This window comes from Epinephelus moara, chromosome 6 (assembly GCF_006386435.1).
Source record: "Epinephelus moara isolate mb chromosome 6, YSFRI_EMoa_1.0, whole genome shotgun sequence".
In the NCBI taxonomy this organism is placed as follows: Eukaryota; Metazoa; Chordata; class Actinopteri; order Perciformes; family Serranidae; genus Epinephelus; species Epinephelus moara.
Genome location: NC_065511.1, coordinates 22,651,864 through 22,667,947, shown reverse-complemented (window position 1 = coordinate 22,667,947; position 16,084 = coordinate 22,651,864). Strand labels below are relative to the sequence as shown.

Below are 16,084 nucleotides of genomic sequence, written 5' to 3'. Positions count from 1 at the left end.
TCAAGATCTGTTTGAATTACGAGGACAGAGCCTCATCTTCTCTGTTAGGCCAGAGAATCTTCGGTCAGTCTTTGAGCAGTTGACTGACCCATTTAGGAGACCCAGCGCTGACTGAGAGCTGCTGGCAGTTGAGTATTATCTCCAGTTAAGTGAAGTGGAGTGTGTCCGGAAGGCAGTGTGCTAATGGGAGTGTGCTCTGTGCTGTAAAGAGGGCGTCTGCACTATTGATCCTGCTTTACAGAGCTGTTGAGCTGTGTGAAGCGGTCCTGACAGCACCCGACCGCCCTCACTCTCAACCTCTTGGCCCCTCCCTATCAGGGACCCTGTTCTCTCTCCCTTTCCTTTCTGGGCGTGTGAAAGAGGGCCATTGTGTGAGGCACACTCCTGCCTTCAGGCCGCCCACTACCGGTCCCATTCCCCCTGCTCTTCTTGCTCACTGCCGCTGCTGGATTCTGACCAGATGCAGAGTCAACCCCATGCTGCTTGTCATCAGTCGCCCTCCTGGGTCAGAGGGGAGTGGAGTGTAACTGCCGCCTCTGCGCTGGGCTGTTGTCGGCAGCGTTTGCTGCACAGCACCCACGTCTCTCCCCCACATCTTTCCCCAGAGGAGATGGAGAGTCTGTGGGAACCCGAGCAGGCGAGCATGGAGGCTGAAGAAAACAGAGGAGGGGAGCTGATTACTCACAAGACTAAAAGACAAGAGAGGAAGCGTCAGGAGCTCCTGGCTTTGGCTCTGGGAGTCAAACTGGGCAGCAAGGGAACACTTCTGTGGAAGCCTATTAAACTGTTGGCTTCCTGTCCACAGATCACCTCCCCTCTGGTGCGACGGAGTGCCTTGAAAGATACACCAGAGAAGCAGTGCTCCTATGAGAAGATACACAACTTCAAGGTAAGCAGGTTTTTGTTAAGAAAAGTTAGATGGCTAATGACAACTAGATCTATTTATTCATGCATAATTATTAGCTGTCAGTTTCCTGCAGTGGTTAAAGGGGAACACCACCCAAATTAAACAATCCAATATGTTATTTCCATGGCCAGGAAATGTTCAATTAATATTTGTGAACATGAGCTACCCTCTCTCAAAGCCAGAAACCAGAGAGGAAAGTCCCCAACTTGTCATGACCAAGTATAAAGTCTTGAGCTGCTCCATAGACAATGAATGGGCTTTTGTGGACCCACATTTTTTTTGTTTTCTTTTTCATGACCAAATGAGCTTTATTCATTTCTCAGTTGTGAAACCAAAAATGTACTACATACTCAGAACACTCCCCTGGGTGCTCTCAGTGTCATCTAGAACATCTTTACCAATTCATTGTCTATGGAGCAGCTCCACACTTTATACTTACCGACATCATAAAGTTGAGTTTTAGCACTCTATGTTTTTTTATTTAGCAATGAGTTGTCCCTGTTTACTAATATTTTTGGACATAAAAATTAACATGTATGGAATTTGAAAATGGGCATAATTCCCTTTCAGTAAGAGAGACTCTATTACAGATATGTTTTGCCTGCCTCAGATGTGTGCTTGTCCCATCACAGACCATAGTGTGTGTTGCTGTTTTGATGAGAACACACGCAGCTGACACCCATATGCACTGAGGGGAACTAATGGACACACTATACTGCAGCCCATTAGCAGAGCACATTGATTAACATTGATTTTAAAGCTCTTAGATCCAGTTTTGTAGTGGGCTGCTGATTTTGTAAAAGCAGTCATAGAGTTGAAAAGTATCATAGAGTCCTCCGCTCTCAGCCAAAGAGTGTAAGTGCTCAGTACATTGTGGAAAGCGGAACAGAGTTATGGTTCCTAAAATATACAAAGGAGAATTTAGGGATACTTTGCCTCGGGGCGCCTTAACATTCTTGCAATTGTATCTTGAGTTTCAGTTAACAGGCAGGTTATAATGACCCCCAGCTTTTTGTATACCCCCCTTTTGAAAAAGAACAAAAAACCATCCACTCACCACCTGCCATATGCCCTCTTCACTCATCAGTGGACTGCTACCTATTCAAAGTACCAATGAAGGTGTGTGTGTGTGCACATGCATGCAGGTGTGGCTTCATTTGCCATATTATCTGTGTTTTCAGGGTGCACAGTGGGTGTACATCTGTTATTTTGACTTGCAGGCTTGCCTGTGTGCCTGCCTGCATGTATCCGATTGCCCAGGAGCAGATGCCAGACACATTATAGTAAATCCTTTAATCTGCCTTGTATATACAAATGCTCTCATTTGGCGAGGGGTCCCATCCACTGTAGCTTGGGATCACAAAGTAATCTCTGTCCTGTACATCAAAGGGGAGTTTCTCTCCAGTTTGGACTGGACATAGCAATGACTTGCAATATGTAATGTGTGTATAACCGTGTTGTCTTTAACCCCAGGTACACACCTTTCGAGGGCCGCACTGGTGCGAGTACTGTGCCAACTTCATGTGGGGCCTCATCGCCCAGGGTGTCCGCTGCTCAGGTAACTAAACACTCCAATATCAAAGCTGCATGTCATGTATTACACAAAGAGTATCACATAAGTCTTGGATTGAATGTGTGATCTGTGGCTGTCTCTGTCCTGTGACCGACTGTCATGGCTGTTTCAGTTGCATAATTTTTTCCTTTTTTAATTGGTGGTTCAATGATGTCTTGTTTTGTTGTTATTTTCCTGTTAAAACTGTGACAAACAAGTGAGATCCTCCTGTCAGTGATTCATCGAAGCACAGTCCTCACACTTTTATATAATCACAGCTATAACTGCTGTCGCTCTTTTTGAACTCTCTTCCCCCTCAAGACTTTCTAATCACAGTCACACTCAACTGAAGTCAACTGAAAGGAAGCTTTGTGTTTTTACACACTATTTTCTAATTCCCTGATGGCTGGTTAGTGTGCAAAGAAATGCCATGTGATGTGGTATGCTGACATCCAAATGTAAGTTCCTCTGTCCACAGAAATCACTACGAATAAAATCTGTAAATGCTGATAAAAGGCAGATGAGATGAACAATAATTGTTGACCAAATATAGCAGCAGATCTAAGTGATTCAATGCATATGAGAGTTCAGTGGGGTTTTCATGTCCTCCGTAGTCACAAGATTCATTCACTGCACAGGCCCAGTCATGAAACTGATGTGCACATCAGTGGACTTGGTAGCTTTCTTCCTAAACAGAGTGTTTGTTGTTGAGACATTTGCCACGCTGATAAGCCAGCGGCAAACACTGGTATCATCAGACACCTCATGTGCTATGTGAAACAGGAGAGACTTCTTTGTCCTCTCTCACTCCCCGTCTAGCCTCTATTTTTTTTCTTATCTCCAGCTGCACTCTCTCTCTCTCTGTGAGCGCCGGCTGAGAGTGAGGACCCCAATCAGCAAACCGGCGTTAACGTCGCTCAGGCAGTAAAAACGTCTTTGTGATGAACGATTTCAGTCAGACACCCCGCGTCTACAAGTACGGCTCCTTCAAAAACTTCATTCCAAGCTGTGCCGCCACACAAGCAGGCATACTTCTAACACACACTCTGGTCGTGCCAGCTGTCCAGCGCGCATCCATGTGACTACAACCACAACAGGAACCCCCGCTCATGTAGCCGTTGGCGCAGTGCATGGAGACGGCTTAGCTTCGGCTGTGCTGTCTGACAGCACAGTTTATCACTGACTCTGGGAAACCTTTGCAAACTCCTGTCTTAAGCCCGCTGCGAAGGTTGTGTTAGCATCAGTCTGAGACTAATCTCCCTCTCTGTTTATCTCCCTGTTGCTCTTCTAGATTGCGGGCTGAATGTACACAAACAGTGCTCCAAACTGGTTCCCAGCGACTGCCAGCCGGACCTGCGCAGGATAAAGAAAGTGTTCAGCTGTGACCTCACCACACTAGTCAAAGCTCATAACACAACACGACCCATGGTGGTGGACATGTGTATTCGAGAGATAGAGCTGAGAGGTAACATGCAGTTAATCACATTAAAACCCATCAGTCATTACAGAGAAAGGAAAGCAGAGCATAACGTTTGATTAAGAAATGCTCAACTCAAGCAGTCAAGTATTCTGCAATCACTTTGCGATGATTAAAAATGTCCCCTATAGCCTCTATTTCCTTTAGCTCATTTTTTATGTCTACAGTGCAGAATTGGAGGCAGTGAGGGTGATGACGGGAAAAAAAAAACTGAGACAAGCTTCCCAATTTTCTGTTGCAGGTATGAAATCTGAAGGTCTCTACAGAGTATCTGGCTTCTCAGAGCACATAGAGGATGTGAAGCTCGCCTTTGACCGAGGTTTGTTGACATCAGATTTATTTGCCCCAGGATTCTGGTCTCTGAGGTTTTAGTTCACGGGTTCATACTTTTTAAATGAGAAGCTTGTTTCAGCTGCAGTACAGCATGAAATAGTACTGTCCATTATTTTGTGACGTACACAAGAACATTCAGCCTTTACTTTTAACTGTACTCAAATATGAAATTAAATTACATTTTTTTTCATCAACAGATGGTGAAAAGGCCGATATCAGTGCCAGTGCCTATGCAGACATTAACATCATTGCTGGTGCTTTGAAGCTCTATTTAAGAGACCTTCCCATTCCAGTCATTCCGTTTGACTTGTACCCCAGATTTATTCAAGCTGCAAGTAAGAGCTCCTCCACTCCTCCACCATGCTGTTACAGTGTTGCTGGTTCCCTGCAGTGCTCTGATACTAATCATGTTACTGATGTAATGTAGAAATTCCAAATGCTGAATCCAGACTAGAGGCCATCCACGAGAGCTTACTGCAACTCCCGCCAGCCCACTATGAGACCCTGCGTTACCTGATGGCTCACTTGAAGAGGTCAGCTCATACACACAAGTCATCAGTACAAGGACATGCAATGTGTTAGTTCTTTTATAACTAAATTCAGATCCCCTGCAAAGACTAAAACCGACAATGAATGATATAAGATTTGCATGTAAGGCAATATGGCAATACAGGTAATAATCCTCTTGCTCTTGAAGATATATTCCTTCATTACACTGAACATTGGCACTGTAGTTTATTTTGAAATGGCAGACAGTAGTGCTGCAACATTTTGGCTGGTATTGTGTTCACCTTGTGAGTCTGTGTGTGCCATCTTGACAAATGTGGTCCTGTAGACACAAATTGCAGCGGGAACTAACACAAAAGGTGTTTTGAGTGTTTTGCCAGGTGTGTAAATGTCTGTCTGTCTGTGGACAGATTTGGAAGTTTGAAGATGGATGTGGTCCTTGCAAAGGGACCAGAAGTTGGGAGTGGGAAATAGGTCCCGCTGGCCCCTTAACTTTACGGTCTTGGCCCACATTTCTTTTAAAACATAGATCTCCGTGGGTGGTGTGATCCCATCGCAAGATGGTCTCTGATTAAAGATGTGTCGTACAGGCTGAATGCCACAGAGAGATTATCATCAGCTTTGGTCTTTTCATGGGATTTGCTGAAAAGGAAAGAATCATTCCAACCTTATCTTTGAACTTAACATTTCTGAGGTAAATAACCTCATGACCCAAAAAGAAAACCACTGTGAAATAGAGACCCTTTTGCGATGGGATCACACCTGCCGCGATGCAGCAATCTGCGACTTAAAACCAATATCAGTCAGAGGCGTAAAGTAGAGGGGCCAACAGCCTCTTCCCTACTTCCTATGCCCCTGCTTCCAGCCTGCTTGCTTGGACCACAGCCATCTTTAAACTCAACCTACACGTCTGTTAAGTTGTGTGACTGCATGCGTCTTGTACAGCTGTGACGTTATTGCAGTGACTAAAAAATCGGTCCACAGACAGACAAATAAGCACCTGCAAAAAAACTTAAAACTGCTTCTGTGGTAGTTCTTGCTACAGTAGATGTCACCTGAACCACATTTTGCCATAATGAGACACACACATAAATACTCACAAGGCGAAGGCAATGTCAGCTGTCATGAAGTTGTCACTGCTGGTAATAAATATTGAAAAACATGGAGCTGTTTTTGTATTATTCCTGATCCTACTCTTCTTCCAAACCTCAACCTGTCATCCTCTTGTGTTTTACAGGGTGACACAGTTTGAAAAGGACAATTTAATGAATGCTGAGAACCTGGGAATTGTCTATGGTCCAACGCTTATGCAGCCACCAGAGCAGAACGCTTTGACAACCCTGAATGACATGAGGCAGCAGAAACTAGTGGTGCAGCTTATGATAGAGCATGAAGATGTCTTATTCTAAGGACTGAGGCATGCAGGCCTTATTAAAGAAACGAAGGACATTTATTTATTCTGTCAAAGAGGAAATTCAAGCCACCTTGATTCTAATGAAGTTTCAGAATAGTTTGTAAATCAAATTGAACTTGAAACACTTCTTTCTCGCATGACTGTTTTAGTTGAAGTTGGTTTAGTGTTGACATCGTCTTGTTACTGTAAGTTTTGGGATTTCATACCCAGCCAAGACCATCATTTTTATATTAGGAAAGGATCCGGTATTTTTAACTACCTTCAGTGCTGTTCCCTCCTCTCTTTAATTTGAAGACTGTCACTACCTGGTGTAGGCTCAGTCATGATGACAGGGCTGTGTGAAATCTGCCCCAGGCAGCCCGTCAATCAGCGCTGGTGCTGTGTAAACCAAGCCTCACAGCAGCAGCCTAGTTAACGTTCCCACATTACATATGTGCATATGGTGATTTTAGTGGGAACGCATGGTTAAAATTTCATTGTAGATAAAATCAGATCATGTGATGATCAATATTTTAACTGTGCATACTAAAAAATGGGAGATGAGACAATTGGGCGCTCATTAAGCACTTTTTTGCAACAAGTGTAAAGATTTATTTTGTAAAGATGTTTATTTTTGTCTTTTACTCTGCATCATGTTCTTTTGTCACAATAATATATACTGTTGAGAATGATGTTTGTTGAATTGATGTCTAAATACAAAACTGATCACAAGAGAAAAAAAGAATCAGAGGAGGGAGTTTGTGGATTTACCATTTTTTTATTTTCAGTGTGCTCAGTGTTATGGTGAGGAATACACAGGTGGATTAAATACTGATCATTTTGATTCACACGTCATCTTTAGTCATATTGCAAAACTCTTCTGCACACGTTGGTTGCCAGTTTTGTAGTATTTCTGTTTACATGCTGTAATTTGGGATATTTTCAGGGGAACAATATGATCTGGGCCCATTTAAATTTTCTTTTTGTAAGCCAGTAACATTGCTCGGTGCAGTAGTAGTTGCCATTCACTTTACAGTGCCATAGAAGTTAATAGTCACGCTACAGCTGCACCGAGTGTGTTTCTTTCACAGTTAGTTTGATGTGATTAAGTAAATCCTTTCTACAAATCCATTTTATCAAAATGTATTTTTGTGACGGTTGCAATTAAAATGTAATTTATCAAATGTTGATTTATTAAAGGAAAGAAAACTTCAGTTTAAAATAGTGCGACCTGTTGTACTTTCTCACAGTGTTGTCTCTTAGCATAATCTTACCGCAGTGTGATAGCTGGAGAAGAGGTTCAGTGAGAAGACAGGCCCAGCCCTATTCTAGTGAATATTTGCTTGTAGCCTGAAGCGCAGTGAATCACAGGTATGTGGTTAACAGCCTTTTTCTGTTTTATCTTGTGACAGTTATTGTCATACCCTTGCCAGGTATTTTGCCTAAAAGGCCTTATCCAATATTCAATCTCTGTCTTGCAATATAACCTTTCCACTCATCCAGTTTCACCCGCAGATTTGGTCAGCATGGTGGAATCTTGCCAGGTAGCATATGCACTTTAGTGGTGAGATGAACAGTGGTGCTCTTTGTGAGAGAGTTGCACCACAGTGTTCACACTCTGGTTTGCTGCTTTAGCGCTTTAACTTTTTCTCACTCTGAAATCTGTTTGTGGTTCCTCAGGATATGGCGGGTGCACATCAGCCTTCACTAACTTAGAAGTAGAAAGGTTGCAGTACAATCATAGCACCTCCATTCACTATTATCTGTTTAAAGAGTTGTATAAGGATTAGCTCTAGTTTAAAGGTCCAGAGTGTAGGATTTTGTGGCATCTAGCAGTGAGGTTGCACAACTGAAACTTCTGTTGTGTGCCAAGCGTGTGGGAGAACTACAGTGGAAAATGCAAAAGCATGAATGGCCCTGTCTAGAGCCTGGGTTTGGTTTGTCCATTTGGGGCTACTGTAAAGACAACATGGCAGACTCCATGAAAGAGGACCCATATGTAGATATACACGACTCATTCTAAACATATGAATACTATATACCATTCCTGCCAATATCCATTCATCCATCCATCTGTCCATTTTCAACCGCTTATCCAAAGCCAGGTCGCAGGGACATCCCTCTACCCAGCAACGCTTTCCAGCTCCCTCCGGGGGACCCTGAGGCGTTCTTAGGCCAGATGAGATTTATAATCCCTCCAGCGTGTTCTGGGTCTGCCATGGGGCCTCCTACCAGTTGGATATGCCTGGAACACCTCCAACGGGAGGCGCCCTGGAGGCATCCTGATCAGATGCCCGAACCATCTCAAGTGACTCCTTTCGATGTGAAGGAGCAGCGGCTCTACTCCGAGCTCCCTCTGGTTGTCCAAGCTCCTTACCCTATCTCTAAGGCTGAGCCCAGCCAGCCTTCTGAGGGAATTCATTTCAGTTGCTTGTATCCGAGATATTATTCTTTCAGTCTCCACCCAGAGCTCATGACCGTAGGCGAGGGTTGGGACGTTGATGGACCAGTAAATGGAAAGCTTTGCCATCGTGCACAGCTCCTGCATTACCGCAGACGCTGCGCCAAACCACCATTCCATCTCACTTAATTCTACCCTCACTCGTGACCAAGACCCTGAGATACTTGAACTCCCTCATGACCATAATCATGATCATAACACGATCTCACACCCGGCTTCTGCCAATAGATGCCCCTAAATCCTACACACTTGACCTCTAAGTCAGTGACTAAAATAATGTGAAATGCAAACTTGCAGCATGTTTCTATGTAGTACACAATTATGGTACAATTTTCATGCACCCCTGTGTAATCGAGCGACTGTGATGTCTTACAGTGGCTTTAATACTCTCAGCTTTCTGCTAGCCTTTACTGTTGTAATAGAAAGCAATTGCATCCTCCTCTGTCTCAGCTGCATCATCAGACATGTTTTTATTTTTGGTCAATTTAACTCAGGAGGCTTATGTTCGCTGTCAAGATTTACTCAACCAAAATCTTACAAAGCTTTAATTTGTGTTTGGGAAAAGAACGGACCGAGAGCAGCGCTGACAGCCATCACACTTCTCACTGGTTTCTTTAATCTTTGAAACACTGTTGCTTCCTGTTGATGCTGCAAAGCTGATTTCATCCTAACCACTGCCAACTGATAGATCATTGAGTCATAGGTTACATCTGCTCTGACTGTCATTTACATTTTATTTTTACATTTTTACTTTAGTAGTCGATGATTCCACCAAGTCATTGCATTACACGTTAATTTGAAGGTGGTATGCGGAGTCACATATTTGACATAGAGTGTAAGTATAGAATAATTTGACAGAGCTAAGAGTATAAGTATTGCTCCCTTCCTGTTTATGGATTGTTCTCGGATACTTAAATATGAATTTTAAAACTTTGTTTCCTCCTCAGGGTCCAACAAGACCATTTTGCATTTGGACATTATTTTTGGGCAGCATTTCTGTTTGCAAGTTATTCACTGCAAACTCCACAGTTTGGAGGCCACTGAGAGAATTCAATGGTTGCTAAAGGCACAGTACATTTATACATGAACTGAAAAAATATGAAAATAAATTCAAGGCTATTCCTTTAAGGCATAACACAGATTTTGGAATATTCATCACTGCAACTTACTCCTCTGTGATTCAGTCCTGGTGGCATGAAATATACATGAGTGTATGTGACTGCTCTTTCATTTTACTTATCCAGAAACAGTTTGAAATCTAAAATCTGAAATAGATGGACCCCTGACAGTACTTTGTTGCTGTTTGATTTGATCAAGATCTTCAACTATGATTTTAAGAGTCTGGGATGAGAGTGCCCTCTAGTGATTAATGAAGACACACACAGAGAAACTGCCATCTTCCAGTATCACATCACCAAGGCTGCCTGCATACAGCACACAGTCTCAGTTTTCAGAACATGTAAACATCATAAATAACATTAACATGAGTTCTGTTTAATTCAAAAACATTTATTTTTTAAATGTATTCAAACAATTTCAATACTGTAACCTAAACTCATCTGTGGTGGCATTATCAGTGCAGGATGGAAATATAAATTAATTATGGATCTTCTTTTCCATAAATCGTTCAGCCAAAATACTGTTCAACTGCAGTGTAAGAAAAAAACAAGATTCATGAAACAAAAAAGTAAAAAAAGTAAATAAAATCAGTCCTTTAAAGCTCATCGTGTTGGTAGGTGAATTCCCTCGCAGATATAAAACCATCTTTATCTTCATCCTCATTTTTGAAGATGTCATCGACCATCACGTCATGATCTGTGTCATTAGGTGAGTATCCGTGTTTCTCAAATTCTTTCTTCAGGTACGCTTTCACCTGTAGGGCAGACAGAATAATGATGACATTCATCAGTAGCAACACGCTCTTAATGCAAAGAGAAAAGCAGCTTCAAGAATTTCACACCTCCTCTCTGCAGAGCTTCCAGTCATCATTCAGATCCATCTCCCGGAAAGACTCGTGTGACCTTGGACCATTTCTGATCTCCATGAGCTCAATGTCAAAAATGAGGGTGCTCATTGGAGGGATCTTGCCTGTAGGTTCATGTAAAAGAAGCACAGATATGTTATGGTGGAACATGTGAAGAAGGGGGGATCAGAATCTGTAACATGTTTTTGTGTGTTACAAATAGTGACCTTTTCCTTCCTTGCCATAGGCCAGGGATGGAGGGACTGTCAGCTTCCTGCGCTCTCCCGTGCACATGTTTTGCAGGCCTTTATCCCAACCCTTGAGCACCTCTCGAGTCCCAAGAGTGAACCATACTGGGTTTTTATCCCCATGTTTGCGGCTGCAAAGAGTCACACAGATCCATTAGTTTTCTTTGACAAAGACAAGTCCAGCACACACAGAAATTGATATCACAAATATAAACAGTACATTGCCACCTAACTATAAAGAAAGTCCAGTGGTCAATGTTGAGGTGTGAATTGACAATGGCACAGATACTGAGAGGTGGTGGGCTGCAGCATAGTGTAGTCCATTAGATCCATGTAATGATTTGTACAGTCAAAACAAGCAGTGATTTTTCCTGCAAGCATTCACACAGAATTGCATAGCAGCACATGTAGCATTGTTAAAGTTTCATGCAACACATTACCTGGAATAAAACAAGGTGCCATTACTCTCCAAGAATCCCTCGTGATGAACAAGAAGCATGTCTCCATACTTTGACTTACGGTGACACATGAAAGGTTTATGTATGACTTCGATTTTAACTTCTGGCTCAGGCAGTTTCCCCCCGGTGACAAACACTAACAATGAGGGCAGTATCGAACAAATAGAAAAAATAATCATTTTGATAGATAATAGCTCCCTCATTCGCAAAATTTACAAAAAGCGGTACCTAAAAAATGCAGTACTTAAAATAAATACATGGCAGGAATGCCAACTACGTGGCAGCCAACTTCTGCATTAACGCACCCACTGTTCAGTTGAGAGCCCTCCTCCCGCTACCATTGGCTAGATTCACCCCAAAGCCCCGCCCATTTTATATGTCCTCTTATCCTATTGGTTATTTGTTCTGTCAATCACCACAATACACACCCACACTACTTAAATCCCTCTGATGTAAATGGGTGGAACGTTGTTAGCTGGGTCGTGCTAGCTTAGAGCCCGATTCACGAAAAAGTTTACGCACTTTCTCCGACGTAGCTGAGATGTAAAGCCGAGGACGTTACTCCACAAATCACACTCGGGGCCCGATGGAGTCGCTGCAATCAGCTGTACATCGTATCTTGTTATGATAAACAAGTAATGAACGGCGAAGACACATAATTAAACAATGGAAGGAATGCTGCATAAATGGACCAATTACATAAGTGGTGAGTTAGTCTCGTAGTCGTCGCGTGTTGTCGGTTATTAGCGCTCGTTTTGAGGCAGCTAGCTAGCATGACAACGTCACAGCGTACTTGTGTTGAGTTGGTGATAACGTTAACAGGCAACGGGTAGCGGTAGGCTAACGTTAGCAACCTTCAACTATCGGAGCTTAAGGACCGCTTTAAACTAGCAAGCTTGTTGTCGACTAATTTATCTGCTTAACGAATTAGAAATCAATCGTATTTGTGTACGTTTAACAGGTAGCGCTAGCTAATGTCGCCACTTCCCACCATCTGTCATTATAATCTGATTTAACAACTGATTAGCTGTTGCTAACATCACGTAGGGGTTAACTCTTTTTAAGTTTATGAACTAGACAACGATGTTTTAATATCCACTTTTACTAGCGGCTTTTCAATATTGAAAAATGACCACTATTTAATCAGCAACGTTTCAACAATGATGTGATAACACTTTTTCAGGTTGGCAGCCTCGTTGGTTTGTGCTTGATGGAGGAACTTTGTCTTACTATGACTCCCAAGAGGATGCCTGGAAAGGTTGCAAGGGCAGCATTAAAATTTCAGTTTGTGAAATCCAAGGTCGGTGTGGCTCAAGTCCTGTGTAATCTCACTGTCTCATTGTGCAAGTGTGTATGAGTAGCTTTCTGCTGCTTTATGATGTATTCCTGGTGATAAGCATGTCTCCCTGTGTGCTGCTGTGTTTCATTAGTTAATTCCTCTGACTCTACGCGAGTTGACCTGACCATACCAGGAGAGCAGTACTTTTACCTCAGAGCCATCAATGCAGCGGAGAGGCAGAAATGGCTGGTGGCACTGGGGACAGCCAAAGCTTGCCTTACAGACAACCGAACAAAGAGAGAAAAAGGTAATTGGATGTGATAACATCCTGATCTGACATTGCATGGATTGCAGCTAGTGTTCTATTGTGAACGTTTGCTATTATTATCATCACAGAACTCCAGGAGAACACAGAGGCGCTGAAAACTAAGATGTCAGAACTCAGATTGTACTGTGACCTTCTTCTCCAACAAGTTAACAAGATCAAGGAGAATGATGAGCCAGGAGACACGGCGGAGGTAAGGTTTAGGTTTGGATGAGCCGATGAAATAAGAGAAGCTGCTACTGGTGTGAAACTGCAGTATAGAGTAGCCCATTTGCAACTAGCAAGACATCAAATTGTTGTGTGCTTGCGCTTTCTAATGGCCAGACAGGCAGCAAATGCTATCACAAACACATATTGTTTTATCAGAATCATAATCAAAAGTACTTAATATAACTATAAAGCAAATAAAAGAAAAGAAAAATATTAAAAACATAGATATGTGGAATTTGCTAAGTCTATAAAGTGTGTAAAAATATACAAATATATGTGTTGTGCTACATTACAGTGTATAAACCTGCGTTTCCGCATATAAAAATATGTATTTTGCTACAATGTACAATAGAATACATAAATAAATAGAATAAACATAAGAAATATGTACAGTATGTGCATTGAATGTTAAATGTATACATTCAGGAGGTGTTGATGAGAATAAGTAAGTATACAGAAGAACATTACACAGTTGAATAACTGCACAGAATATAGCAACAGTTGAATTATTGCACAGTTAAGGCAGTGTTGCAGGGAATAGTTGTACCTTTAAGTCGCTATTACACAGTTGGAATTTAATGGATAATTATGAATTATAAATGCAGATGGATGAATTAAGTCCAAGTGCCAGTCTATTGGCCCAGAGTGGCTGAAACTGAGGGAGGAGTTGTGCAGTTTGATGGCCACGGGCAGGAATGGCTTCCTGTGGTGCTTTGTGGGGGGAATGAGTGTCTAGATTTTAGAAGGTTTTGTTGGTTAACCATAACAACATACTGTCAGGATATTTAGAGCAACAGTGGTTAATGATAGCTAATGTGTGTGCTTGTGTGCCCTTTTCAGACGGGCATAGACACTGGAAACATGGTGAAGTCGACATGCACCACTTTCCTCAAGACTCTCGAGGAATGCATGCAGATAGCAAATCGTACTTTCGGTACGGATGTGGCAACACAGAGTCCACCAGGGTCTCCTCCAGTAGCAGCCATCAAACCTCAAAAGGTACTTTTGTGTTACAGCTTCTGTGTCTAGTCGGATAACTTAATAACATCTGGTATAAACAGTATGACTTGTTCTCAAAGATAATTATATATGATTATATAACTGTGTCTTGTCTATCCAACAGATTAAACCTGTCAATCATTTAAATCAGAACCTTGGAGAAAAGTAGGTGACTTTTTTCTTTCATACATTTTATTTTGTATACACTGCTCTTTCAGGTAGATGTTCAGAATAGCACTCAGCAAAGTGAGATGGAAAAACCCTGTCAGATGTTCTCTGTTGATATAATAATGTTTTGTCATTGATGTTGCTTTTCCGTGGCATAAGACACAATTCCCAATTTGCGCAACAGAAAAGCATCCTTAGTTTTACAATTGACAAAGCGCACTCACATTTATTCCAGATGGAGGGATTTGCCTGAAACCCCTGGAGAACCAATTGCACATGATACCCAGAGCATTGACTCTGGAGCAGAAGGACCAGATGAGCCAGAAAGACCAGACAGACCAGAAGAACATCCTTCCACACCAGGTAAGTCAGGGGTCCCCAACCAATGGCTTCACCCACTGCAGAGTTCCCTGGACTCAAAACCATTACTGCATTCCATTAAAGAAAAGCCACACACAACAACAAAAGGGGCCTGGTTGTTGCGTGTACATCATCTGAACTGATGTGGATAGATTATTGCCTTTTAGTGAGTGGACAGTGATGGATGCCCCAGTTACGTTATTGCATTTCCCTTAGCAATAACAAAACCTCTGTAGAGAAGGAGCTACTGCCACTGATGGAGACTCTTTACCGATTTATTGTTTTGGGTTATTTATTATACATATTGTACCTCAACAGAATACAAAGATATGTTATTTAAAACATATAATGTAAAAAAGACAATTCAAGGAATATTTGCTGTTGTTTTTTAAGCGTACTGATGAGGGGGCCTGTAGTGCTTCCTTTATTAGATACAAGTATGTTAGAATATATCCCTTTGTATCTCTATATGTATAAGAATATATCATATACTTTGGATTAGACTGGGTGTGATGCGATAGTTCCAGTTAGTACTGTCACAAAAAGTTAAGACAGATGAATTTAACACCATAGGTTGTAGTTCAGTATATTAAAAACAACAACAACTAAAAGCCCCGTTTCCACCAAACACTTTTGTTGTGGTACCTTTGGAACCAAAAGTAATCCTTCAGACATGGTACCTAGACTCTAGCATTTCCACCGCAAAGAGCACCCTTAAATGTGGGCGGGGTTGTTGTCACTCACTGCTCTGTCCAGCACCCACTGTATTTCCTCATTACTGGTGACACAGAGGGAAGTCTGCACCTGATTTATCGTCCACAGAACGAGGTTACACACCGAAATTTTGCTGCCGCAAGAGGCAGCAAAACACTCTCATTTTATAGTTACAGTTTACTAATAAAACTCCAGGGTATGAACAGTAGTTACATAAACCCCAAAACCAGCCACAGCTCAGCCCTGAGCAGAGTGACCGTCCACTATTGACCAATGAATGGACTGTAGTGTTCAAAGCTCCAAGTTTTAGTACCAGATCTGTGTGCTAGGTACCCCAACATAAGGGGTTTCTGGTACCATCCACAACTTTTTACAGTGGAAACAGAAAAAAAGCGTACCAAACTGAAATGTGCTGTGCCTTACTGTTCGGTGGAAATGGGGCTTAAAGGGAAATTTCGGTTTATTTCAACCTGTCTCCTTCTCCTATCGTCCTAAATTTGTTTCAAGTGACTAGTGACATAAAAGTAATAGTTAGCATGTTAGCCGTTAGCCTAGATACGCCGGGGCGCCATAGTAGCGTCAGACCTGTTAAAACGTAAGTGAACGGGCATACCTTCAAGTGCAAAGTTAGTCCACTAAACAAGCTTTTTTCCACGAAGACCGCCTCATATCGTTAGGATAAATGTCAGAGAACATATAGAAAACGACATGTAAACGTATTGTCTTACCT

The 16,084-nt window shown here is 42.1% G+C and overlaps 3 protein-coding genes across 5 annotated transcripts in view; 2 read left to right on the top strand and 1 right to left on the bottom strand.

The window, feature by feature from the left end:
• Positions 1 to 7,391, top strand: part of chn2 (chimerin 2) — a 32,827-nt gene extending 25,436 nt beyond the window's left edge. For all 3 annotated transcript variants that reach the window (XM_050046251.1, XM_050046250.1, XM_050046253.1), the window contains 7 exons: positions 806 to 889; positions 2,381 to 2,465; positions 3,751 to 3,924; positions 4,178 to 4,255; positions 4,467 to 4,604; positions 4,697 to 4,802; positions 6,014 to 7,391. In XM_050046251.1, coding sequence (XP_049902208.1) covers positions 806 to 889; positions 2,381 to 2,465; positions 3,751 to 3,924; positions 4,178 to 4,255; positions 4,467 to 4,604; positions 4,697 to 4,802; positions 6,014 to 6,185 — 837 coding nt within the window. In that variant the 3' untranslated portion in view covers positions 6,186 to 7,391. The remainder of the gene's footprint in view (positions 1 to 805; positions 890 to 2,380; positions 2,466 to 3,750; positions 3,925 to 4,177; positions 4,256 to 4,466; positions 4,605 to 4,696; positions 4,803 to 6,013) is intronic.
• A 2,727-nt stretch (positions 7,392 to 10,118) lies between these two features.
• On the bottom strand, positions 10,119 to 11,624 carry fkbp14 (FKBP prolyl isomerase 14). The gene is made up of 4 exons (XM_050046392.1): positions 11,282 to 11,624; positions 10,821 to 10,972; positions 10,591 to 10,718; positions 10,119 to 10,503 (listed from the first exon to the last, which is right to left on the bottom strand). The coding sequence occupies exons 1-4, from the start codon at positions 11,500 to 11,502 to the stop codon at positions 10,345 to 10,347; spliced, it is 660 nt and encodes a 219-aa protein (XP_049902349.1). The 5' UTR covers positions 11,503 to 11,624; the 3' UTR covers positions 10,119 to 10,344.
• Positions 11,625 to 11,791: 167 nt separating this feature from the next.
• Positions 11,792 to 16,084, top strand: part of plekha8 (pleckstrin homology domain containing, family A (phosphoinositide binding specific) member 8) — an 11,924-nt gene continuing 7,631 nt past the window's right edge. The window contains exons 1-7 of the mRNA XM_050046391.1: positions 11,792 to 12,005; positions 12,483 to 12,599; positions 12,730 to 12,885; positions 12,975 to 13,096; positions 13,954 to 14,112; positions 14,237 to 14,277; positions 14,516 to 14,643. Coding sequence (XP_049902348.1) covers positions 11,966 to 12,005; positions 12,483 to 12,599; positions 12,730 to 12,885; positions 12,975 to 13,096; positions 13,954 to 14,112; positions 14,237 to 14,277; positions 14,516 to 14,643 — 763 coding nt within the window. The 5' untranslated portion in view covers positions 11,792 to 11,965. The remainder of the gene's footprint in view (positions 12,006 to 12,482; positions 12,600 to 12,729; positions 12,886 to 12,974; positions 13,097 to 13,953; positions 14,113 to 14,236; positions 14,278 to 14,515; positions 14,644 to 16,084) is intronic.

Coding starts and splice junctions, on each gene's coding strand:
- fkbp14 (XM_050046392.1), bottom strand. CDS start 11,502: ATGAGGGAGCTATTATCTATCAAAATGATTATTTTTTCTATTTGTTCG. Junction 10,719..10,820: donor CTATGGCAAGGAAGGAAAAG/GTCACTATTTGT, acceptor ATGAACCTACAG/GCAAGATCCCTCCAATGAGC. Junction 10,504..10,590: donor GGAAGCTCTGCAGAGAGGAG/GTGTGAAATTCT, acceptor TCTGCCCTACAG/GTGAAAGCGTACCTGAAGAA.